General features: G+C 44.0%; 1 protein-coding gene across 2 annotated transcripts in view; it reads left to right on the top strand.

The window, feature by feature from the left end:
• The first annotated feature begins 462 nt into the window (after positions 1-462).
• CBLB (Cbl proto-oncogene B) overlaps positions 463-10872 on the top strand; it is a 95872-nt gene continuing 85462 nt past the window's right edge. Inside the window, exons 1-2 of one of the 2 annotated variants that reach the window (XM_066619513.1) lie at positions 463-543; positions 1464-1638. In XM_066619513.1, the coding sequence (XP_066475610.1) occupies positions 1471-1638 (168 nt within the window). In that variant the 5' untranslated portion in view covers positions 463-543; positions 1464-1470. Of the gene's footprint in view, positions 544-1463; positions 1639-10872 lie in introns of those variants that run through there. The other variant, XM_066619514.1, reaches the window with a different exon arrangement.

The raw sequence follows: 10872 nt of genomic DNA, 5'->3' as shown, positions 1-10872 counted from the left end.
GGCCGCCCCCACACGCCCCTCAGAACACAGCCGAGCGCGACCGAGCTGCTTCGACGGGCCCGCGGTGGCGACGACGTCGACCTGATGGCTGCCCTGTGTGCCCCTGCGGAGCAAGGGCGAGGACTGAGGGGAGCTGGGTGCGGGCTGCGCTGAGGGGGGAGACCGCCGTCGTCGTGCGACTGACTGCCGCGAGGGGCAGAGACCGCGTCTGCAGCCGCCGGACTGGGGACGCTGCTGGGATTTAACGCGGGCGCCGCTGAGGGACAGCGTGTCCCTGAGGGGGAGAGGCAGCGAGGACGGCGGGAGGGGAGAGGCTTGCTAGGGTACTGCTTGCCCCCCCCCCAAACTGTCTGGGCGAGGAAGAGGGACTTGTTCCTGCCGCCCCCTGAAGCTTCCTGTGGCAGGTTTGGATCTACAAAACATCTCCCTCCCTCCCGCTGCCTGCCTGCTGCTCCTTGGATTTCTTTTGCCTTCGTCTACCTTCTATACGTCGCACTTTCAGAATATCTGTAGACAAGATCTGTCAAACACACTTGCTGACATGTATGTATTTTGAATGTATCCCTTCAGGAATGTAGAGGGGCATGCGAGAGATTTCAGTTTTGATGGATTGATTTATTCCTCTTCCCTCCCCCCCCCCCGACTGGGGTATTGAGAACCCAATCTTATGCATGTCAGCTCAGAAGTAAGTCCCACTGTAGGCAAGGGGGCTTACTCCAGGTAAGTGTGGAGAGGATTGCTCAGAAGTAAGTCCCACTGTAGTCAGTGGGGCTTACTCCAGGTAAACGTGGATAGGATTGCAGCTAGACAGCCCAATCCTTTGCCTGTCTGCTCAGAAGTAAGTCCCATATAACTAATGGGGCTTACTCCCAGGAAAATGTGGATAGGATTGTAGACTTAGTTTGGTAAGAGAGCAAATTAACAGACTTGGCTCTTTGTTGAGTGAAGTGTGTGTGTCCCTTCTGAACATGTGTAGACCATTAATAATCTGTTTGAGATCATGAATTCTTAAATGTATGAGAAAAAGAGGGTACTGTACCTGGAACCTGAAAAAAAGGGGGAGTGGAATAACTGTATTGCTGTGCAGAGTGATTGTTGATGACTTTAAATTCTTCACGAAGAAATTAAGGAGGTGGGTTGATGAAAACAGTGTGTTTTATGTATACTGGTGGTTAAGGCTTTCTTTCCATTAAATGTGCAAAGTTGCTGTGGATGATTGTGTAGAATGTTGAATCACAGATCACTTCCTTCTGAGTAAAGGCTACCATGGAGGGTGGCTGTGGTTCATCATCCGAAGTTAATCAAGTCTCCCACTACGCACATCCTTGTCTCTGGATATATAGATGAAGGTAGTGTTACTTTCTTTGTGTGCATCAGTGCACATGTGTGCTTGGGCTGTAGGGGGGGGCAGTAAGTCTTTTCCAACATCATGCATTACCCTTTATTTCTCTTATAAAATTAAGATCCCAGATGGCCAACTCCCTCAATGGCCGGAACCCAGGTGGCCGAGGAGGAAACCCCCGCAAAGGGCGTATTCTGGGCTTCATTGATGCTATTCAGGATGCAGTTGGCCCCCCCAAGCAAGCAGCTGCTGATCGAAGGACTGTGGAAAAAACTTGGAAGTTAATGGATAAAGTGGTGAGTTTGTAAACTGTCTGAAAAGTGTATGTGAGTTTGTATGCACATATGTGGAAATTAATATTGTCGAATTAGTTTGTATTCTTATTTGGAAAGAACATGTTTTTATGTTCATGGCAGGTCCCCCTCCATCTCTTGCTTAGCCTTGTTATGTGTTTTCCACAGCATGGAAAGAAAAATCTTTGTAAAAATGTGTATTTTTTTGTCTAATACTGTTCTTGAAATAGTAGACATTTGTAGAGTTGTGAACAAGTGATTAGTTTCCTGTGTATGAGATGTTCCTGTGGATTACACCAGGTCACATTGTTACAATATCTTATTGTAACACAGGAAACTTCACTTAAGGTAGGGAAGCTGTAAAGCACTTATGTTTACCATATGTTCATAGTTCAGGCTAACATTTCGGGGAATGAGGAAAATATCAGATTCCCTTACATGAACAAACAGAACTTAAGTCTTTGCTTTCATTTTTAGTAGACCTTAGAAGTGATGATCTGATGAACAATTTATGGAAACTTATTTAATCGTAAGGTAGGAGATTTAATGTAATAAAAACATTATCTGTAGGCTGGCATGTGGACCAGAATAATTCTAGAGCAATCTTATACCTGTTTACTTAGAAGTAAGTCTCGCTTTATTCAGTGGGACTTCCTCTGTAGCATGGATAGGATTGCAACCTTATTTTGTTGGATATTGTATTAGGGTAGTGAACATATTGCATTAGAGTAGTGAGAATAAGTTTGCAGTCCTATACAATGGAGGGCCAAATCATATCCAGCTTTCTAGTGCTGATGCAGCTGTGGCAGTGGGCTGCATCCTATGGCGGGAGAGCAATCATGGAGACCTCTTTGAGATAATAATAACAACAATAATAACAACTCGGTATTTATATACCACTTTTCTGGTCATCGGATTACTCCTCTGACTTTATTCAAGGCGGTTTACATAGGCAGGCATTTCTAAAGCCCTCAAGGGGATTTTTACAATCATAGAGCTTCTCTCTTTCAAGAACCAACAACATTTCAGAATGGATCTTCCAGGTTTGGTCTCACTTCTGGCCTCCAGTTCTCCCACACAGGCTGACAAGCAGCTCCATCTCTCACATGGAGGGCAGCCAAGACGCTTCTTGCTCATACCAAGAGCAGGTGGAATCACTCAGCTGGGCTTGTCAGCTGCTTCAAGGTCTCACCATTCTTAGCCGTTCAGGGAGCTGCCAATGTCCTTGAACTGGCAACCTTCTGATATTATCTTCGGGCTAATGGAGGCTCTACCCTCTAGACCAGACCTCCTGCCCAAGGTAAGGCAGTGGTATTCAACTGGGGCATCGCGACGCCCCAGCCTGAGGGTCCTGGTCCCTTCCCCTTAAGGGGCAGGGGCAGCGGCAGCCAGGAGACAGGCAGGAGGCAGCAGCGGTGCATTGCGCGGCTTGGGGGCTGCAGGGGCTTGGTGCACTTGCCCAGGCCCCCTGCAGCCCCCCGGGAGTGCAGGGAGCCCTGCACAAACTTCGGCAGGGCTCCCCGGGTCAGGGAAGGTGACAGCAGAGCGATCGCGCCTCCGCTAATCCGGAAGCAGTGCGCAATCGCTCCATGTTCCCTTTCGACTGGGCTGCAGCGACTGGGGTGCACCCTCCAGTTCCTGGAGCAGCTGTCCCTGGCTGCGGGGAGCCGGGTGCAAGCGCCTGCAGGGCTCCTCGGGTCAGGGAAAGTGAGAGTGGGGCGATTGTGCTCTGCTTCACGTTTTGTGGAGTCAGAGTGCGATCACCCCACTCTCACTTTCCCTAACCCAGGGAGCCCTGCGGGCACTTGTGCCCGGCTCCCCGCAGCCAGGGACAGCTGCTCCAGGAACAGAGCGGGGTGTGATCGCTCTGCTGTCACCTTCCCTGACCCGGGGAGCCCTGCAGAAGGTTGTGCAGGGCTCCCCGCACCCCCGGGGGGGGGGGGCTGCTGGGGAACTGCCATTGCTTCCCCCGCCCCTGCAAAGACTTACCACTGTGGTTTTCAAACTCGCAGTGTTAAGGGAATGTTTGCTCCCTTATCTTAGGCCTACATTTTTGCTGGAAAATTTAGATAGGATTGGGCCTGTAGAATAATCCTTTTTCACTTTAATATAATTGAGTTTAATTGCGAAGAGGGCAGGAAAGGTTTTTAACTGAATGTTCAGTATTGTCTATGGTCCTTACTTGATGTCCCCTTTTAATCCTCAAAACTGAGCAAACTCTATCAACGAATTAAATTCTGTATGCCAATAAAGGTTATTGGATTGGATTGAATTAAATTCTTAAGCAAAGCAGTTCTTTCTCTAAATGTTTATGATGGATATTTTCACTTACAGTAAACATATCTACTTTATAGATTTAAGCAGAGGGACATATGTTATTCCTAGGAATACATGTAATGCTGTGGAATGTTTGTTTGCAACTTTTGAATGTTTAGAAGAACATCTAGCTAGAGCCTATTGGGACATTATTCGTTTAGTACTATGTCTTCATGAGGAGGCTCTGACACCACCAGCTGGTGTTTGATCTTGATGAGTAGGCATTCTACAATTGTGCTATCAAGAATTTAACCTTGAATTTCAAGGCTAATGTGTCAATGGGAACAATGGTCCTTCATTTGATTCCTGGTGCAGCACTCTGTTGGTGAGCTTCTCAGTTCCTGATTGTATTTACATTTTGATGTAGATGAACTTTAAAGTACTGTCAAGGCTATGACAGTAATGAAGCCTAAAGAGTGGCTATAATGCCTATATTCCTTTATAAATACAAGTTACTTTTGTGTTTGTAAGTGTCAGCATAATTTCCTCTTGGTTCGTATTTAGGAGTCCTGTAAGGTCTCCATATTAGATAGTACGCATTAATTTAGTAGCGTCCACTCTTTCTGTAGTGATGGTCTTTGTGCTTGGGTTAGGTTTTTGGTACAGTAAAAAAAATTCTAACTTGAACTGAGCAATCTGTGGAATTCAGTTGGTGACAAATGAGATCTACATGAGATCATCCAGACTGATGATGTGTTGTATGTGTTTTTCCTGAGATATAAGATGAATTCTCTTTGGGCTGGAAGTGAGATTCCAGTGACTGTGACCCGTTATCAGTCTTTGATCCCAGTAATAAGTACTGTGTTTATAATGTTTTCTATCAAATTAGGCATTTTCCCATGGATCCCTTAACTTTTCTCAGTGTGCTCAGTAGTGAGCCATATTTATTAGAATATCTTGTATTCAGTTTAAAGCTACTAGTATAGGTTTTGTTTTAACTTGTTTCATTTAAATTCATATTTCATTTATAACTTGATGTTTAAAAAGGAACTCTTGATCTGGCGAAAATATTTTTAGTTCAGTTGTTGGAATTTCCATTTTTTCCAGTTGTAAATCCTTTTTGTCCATCTTATTTCTTCCCTAAAGTCTCACTTGAAAAAGGTGAGCATTTTTTAGTTGCCTTGCATTGTAATCAATGTAATGCTTCTGTTTCTGGTGCCGCTTCTCCTCAGGGTCCAATCCTATCCAACTTTTCAACACAGATTCGGCCTCAATGCAATCCTGAAGTAAGGGAACAAATGGTCCCTTACATGAGGAGGCCTCCGTGGTGGCACACCCTTTTTGGCAAAGCTGCTTGCGGCTGCAAAGTTGGATAGGATTGGGCCCTTTATCTCGCTATCAGATAGTCTTACTAAGTTTACTAGATTTCAAAGGGAGTTTCTTTTGTTTTCTTAGACATACAGGCTTGATCCACTTTTCTATGATCCACTCCTTTGAGCACTCTTCTTTCTTTTGTGTGTTTTCTGTCTCTCTTTGTGCAATTGGGGAGAGGAACTGCTGTGGTGAACAGAAAACTACAAACCCCAGGAGCCCATCCATGTGTATGAGGGATGGGCTTTGGGGAGCTGAGAGGAAATCACGCTTTACTCCAATTGCAGTGGAAAAGTAGGCTTACAGAGGAAAAGCTGGATCCTGAGCGCATGTGCTGAGAGAGAGCCAGAGATGACCCCTCTGGTGGGGTCAGTGAGGGGAGTAAAGGAGTGCCTGTTTAGGCAAAGTGGAGGTGAAGGTAACGATATGGGTGAAACTGGGATGGAACTTGAAGGGTCGTTGGCCTAAGGAGAAAATCCTGCACTTGCCTATCAGCAAAAAGATAGCAGGATGTTTGTAGTAGAAAAGAGTGGGTTCCACATTTCCATGATCTCCAGTTTTCAAGAGTGCTCTAGTCCAGTGTTTCTCAATCAGTGGTTCTTGAGGTGGTGTCTGGTGGTACTTGCTGGACTCCTGCTGTCCAGCAGTGAGACCAGGAATGTGACACAACAAACAGTGGAAGAGGCTTGGCTACTACGCAGAGCTCCAAAGCATGCTTTTCCACGCTTGAAAAGCACTCCTGTCCACCCTGAGCCTCTTACTAGTGTTTATTGTGTTGTACCTGGCCTTCCAACCCAGAAGTAACTGGCGATGGTGTCATTGTCGGTTATTTCCAGTGGTACTTCAAATAGGTGGACCATGTGAAGTGAAATAGCAGAGGACAGATGTTGAGAAACACTGCTCTAGTCCTTAACGTGTCAAAAGTGGGTGATGCCGATATAACTTGGGAGCCTACTAGGCATATTCCTGCTGCATTCTGTTTGCTTAGCAGTTTGCTAGTTGTAATAAATTTGTGGTAGAAGAAATCATAGTTGTGCAGGTAGTGTGGTAGTAGACTTTTGCACATATATGTGAACTGACTGACTGCTACCATGTAAACTTCTCTTTGCATATTTATTTGTAGTGGAGACTTAACATGCCCTGAGGCAGTAGTTGGAGTCTTATCCTAAGCACTGACTTGCTGGCACTTTAAATCTTGGTATGAATGACCAATATGAGTATAATATCTGTAACACTGGGCCTTGCCTCACAGCTCTTACTGAAACCATCTGCTGTATTAGCTATCTAATTCCTGCAGTACATGTGGGTCATATGCTCTGCACTCTTCACAGCTGAGTTCTTGGCTCAAGCACTAAAATTATTTGGGTGAAATGGTTTGTCTGTACAATGCAGCCCTATAGCGGGAGCACAGGTATCTGCTATAGAAGCATGCCCTTTGGCAAATGAGTTGAGAATGGAAAAATATAATTGTGTAGGCCTGGATTTTAAGGGTCTATGTATCATACAAATAATCGTTACTGATTTGTACTAAGCACCACTTTTAGAATTGTCTATTGTTTCATTTTAGCCAAGATACATCTCCCAGAACTTGCTTTATAATTAATTTCACCATTATAGGCGCTTGGATCATTATATTATTCAGTAGCAGGAAGCTTTTAGTTCAGAAGCAGAGACTGTCACATTCACAACAAATTTACAGATGCAATCTTCTGAGACTTCCCATCTGAGTGGTATTAGGTTTAAATCTTCAGAAAGCTTTCTGCTGATGTGTTGAATAGTTTTTACAACAGATGAAACAAAAGAATCATAATCTCATTGTTTAGAGGTGTATGTCACTGTTGCAGTATTTGATTTTTTTGATAGCCTTGTTAAAATGTGTGTTTAATGATTGCTTTAGGTCTGTATTGTAGATGGCTTTAAAAAGTCAATGCTACACCTTTCCTGTCTTTCGAGTGGATAAGTGTCCTGTTCAGATCTTAATGCATCCTATTTAAGCTTCTGTCAGTTAATCAAATTTTGTTTTCAGATTAGATTAAAGTATACCAGACAAGATGATGTCATAGTGTTAGAATGTTGTGGTGTGTTCCTTGAGTCATGTATTTGGTACTTCTAGTGAGGAGGATGGATTTGAACAAATACAGTGTTTAGGCAAAAAAAACCAAAAACCTTCCCTCTTGTACCCAGGAAATTGACCCGAGGAAAAACCCGAGGAGAGTTTTTCAGTTAAAATAAATATTGGGTTTCTAAAAGCATTTCAGAAATCCACTACAGTCACTGTTGATTTAGGTGAAAAACAAAGACAAGGACTTCTGATGATGACTGTATTGTGTTAGGGCCTGAACTACTAGAGGAAAATACCTGACAGTACAACCCTACTCATGTGTACTCAGAAGTAAACCCCACTGAGTTCAATAGGACTTTCTCCTAGGTAAGTGCTTATAAGATTGTAGTCTTAGACTGCATTTCCAAACATTTACCTGGGAGTAAGTCCCACTGAACTCATTTGGGTTTTATTGGATTGCCGTGTTTATGAACTGCCTCTCCTCGTTTTCATAAGACCTGAATGTTTCCATTTTTTCATAAATGAGAGTTCTGACTCTTGACACACTGTATGTAGGAGGCAAATGACATAAATCATTTTTGTTTAAACCTCTTAACCTGTTTTTTGCCTGACAACAGGCATTCAAAATGACTAAACAATGAACATGAAAATATACTACATATTGAAGGGCAATGATGGTTATAAAGGGCTGAGGGTGATAGTGATGTAAAATGCACAGTTCTCAGAGTTGATATTTCATTGACACTGTTGTGGCTGTTCTGCTTCCTGTTTTAAAAAACTGATATGGTGACCACAGGAGAAAATCCCACCTCCAGATGTGCACTATGTAATAATCAGGTCTTGGAAGCGCCAGATATGCTTTGTGTCAGCAGTCTAAGAAATATGAAAGTGTTCATACAGTATCAGTTGTATTCCTGATGGATGTATGTGTCGGGAAAAGTAACATCAATGCATAAGTGAAATTGTAGTTGGGTTCCTTCAGTTAGTACCTTTTGTGAAAGCCAGTTGGCTCACTGTGCTTGAGTGGCATTGCTCCAAATCAGTGTGCAGAAGTTTCCAAGTCAGTCGGAACAGGAAAATGATAACCTATTATTGATTACCCTTGCATTTGGTGACGTTAAATACTGAAGCTATAGATGATACCTTGAAATACTTGTTGGCATTGAGTATGGAAGAGAAAAAAAATGTACATGGCAGCCATACTCTACAGAACATAATACATGTTGCTGATATAATTTGTATTTGTTTAAACTTATTTTGCTTTTAAGTATTTTATATTTTCTACCTAGCTTATGAAATAACAGCGTTGGGAAAACTCTGTGTGGCTTAACTCGAGTCGAGTTGCTGAGTCATTGCTCTCTCAAGACTCAAAAAAGAGTCCTAACGGGGCACTTACCAAGTTACTGAGTCTCCCTTTAGTAACTCTAATGGACTTGAGTTGAGTCATCCCTCCCTTTTTAAAAAGCCCTCCTTTAAAAGCTGGGAAAAAATGGGGCTGTTGCTGGGGAGTGTGCTTGTGTGTTGGAGCTCTCTTTGAACACTCCCTTAATGTCTGTGTCCATCTGTAAAGAGGGCAGGAGGGGTGGGAGGGATCATGAGATTGCTGGGATGGAAGTGGCAAGAGAGGAGGAGGGTCATGAGCAGCAGCTGGGTGGCTTACCTGGATGTCCCAATAGTTGCATCTCTACTCAGAAGTACTCTCTCTTTAGCCATGCATTCAGTGAAGGTCCTTCTCCCTCCCAAGTAACAAAACAGAGCCATGCCTGCAAAGTGTGATTGCTCCCTTGCCTTTTCTCTCTTCCTAGGCTGAATCACCCCCTTTCAAAAGGCAGCAGTGAGAAAAAGGGACTGCTGCCGGAGTGTGTGGGTGTGTCTTGGAGTTCCCCTTCCATCTGTAAGCAGGGCAGTAAGGGGTGGGAGTGACTGAGTGAGGGCAGTGACAGAAACTGAGAGGGAGGAGGGTCACAAACAACAATTGGGAGGCTTACCAGGATGACCCTGTCTTTGCAGCTCTACTCAGAGTAGTCCCATTTCACCCATTCATTCAATGAGGGTTGCTCCTCCTGCCTGCCTGCCCTCAGCCAATGAAAATATGAGAATGCCCATCCTTTGTCCAGAGATCATCCATTCCTTCCTTCCTGGGAAAAGAGCGCAGTCCCGCCTCCCTCTCCTGCTCGCATTAACCCTTTTCTTCCTCCTGGCTGGAACTCCCTGCTGCTTGCTGTCAGAATGTTTGCTCCACGAGATTTGCATGTGGCTGAAAACAGTGATTGGGCACTGGCAGACTTGTCTCAGCTCGCTTTGGGATGAGTGCTGGGGACGCTGACTCAACTCTTTTTCAGCGTCTTCCACACGTGCGACTCACAAGTCACTGAGTCTGCAAAAACCCCAGATTCACTTTTATCTTGTGTATCTAACCAAATGTTGAATGTGGATGCGAAGACTTTATCTTGCTTTACCTTTATTTCTTCATGGAGATGGGTGGTGGCAAGTTATTTTGAATATGACATTTCTTTGTATTCTAAGTCAAAGTAAAGTTTGTTTACTCCAGGGGTTCCCAAACCCTGGCAACTCTTATCTTGGCAACTCACTGGGTTGTCCATGGTGAATCCGGGGCCTGATGAGTTCAGGACACTGCAGGGTGAATTGGCGGATGACCTGGAAGTCGTTTCCAGGTTGTTTGCACCCCATGACATTTTCCACTGCATGCCACTTTTGCCAAACTGTGTTGCACCAGTGGGTTACAACACACAATTTGGGAAACATGGCATGACACAGCCAGTGATGCGGGGGTGTGCAGATGCACCAACCGGTAGTGACTTCCAGGTCATCCACCATTTTACCCTGTAGTATTGTGATCTTGGTGGGCCTGCAACCCACCAAAAATCTGGTCGCAACTTACAGTTTGGGAAACACTGGTCTACTGGCAGCAACTATCCATGATTTCAGACAGGGGTTTTTCTAGCTATTAGTGAATGCATTTTGTGAGTTTCTTTATAATGTGAATACTAAACAGTTTAGAAATGAGTTGCTTATAGAATTACCTACAGGCAGGCAAATTAATGTATTTGGGAGAATATAGTCCTGCTTAGGTAACATAATTAAATTCAAATGCCTAGTGTAACATACCGTATTTTTTGCTCCATAAGACGCACCTAGTTTTTAGAGGAGGAAAACAGGAAAAAAAATATTCTGAACCAAATAGTGTAATAAAATATTAAACTATAACAGAATAACATTTGAACCATGTAAAGTGAACAGCAGTCAACAGTGGCATTAAGAACCATTATCACTGTCATTAACAAATGGAGAGACTTAAAGGTTTGAGTACTCTAGTTTTCTGGAAACCCCAAGAACTCATCAGCACTAGAGTCAGAATTTATGAAGCTCACAAAAGCAGGTGCACACAAATAGGGATCACATTATCTTTCTGCTACAATGATGTTCTGCCAAATCCCAATCCACTGGGCCTTGTGCCCGCTTAAGACTGATCAGTCCCCCTTGTGCAACTCACCAGTGCAGCAAGCAAAAGTGAGTCCAATTCCAGT

This window comes from Tiliqua scincoides, chromosome 3 (genome assembly GCF_035046505.1).
Source record: "Tiliqua scincoides isolate rTilSci1 chromosome 3, rTilSci1.hap2, whole genome shotgun sequence".
NCBI lineage: Eukaryota > Metazoa > Chordata > Lepidosauria > Squamata > Scincidae > Tiliqua > Tiliqua scincoides.
Note: the sequence above shows the minus strand (reverse complement) of the source record. Positions and strands in the feature narration are given on the sequence as shown.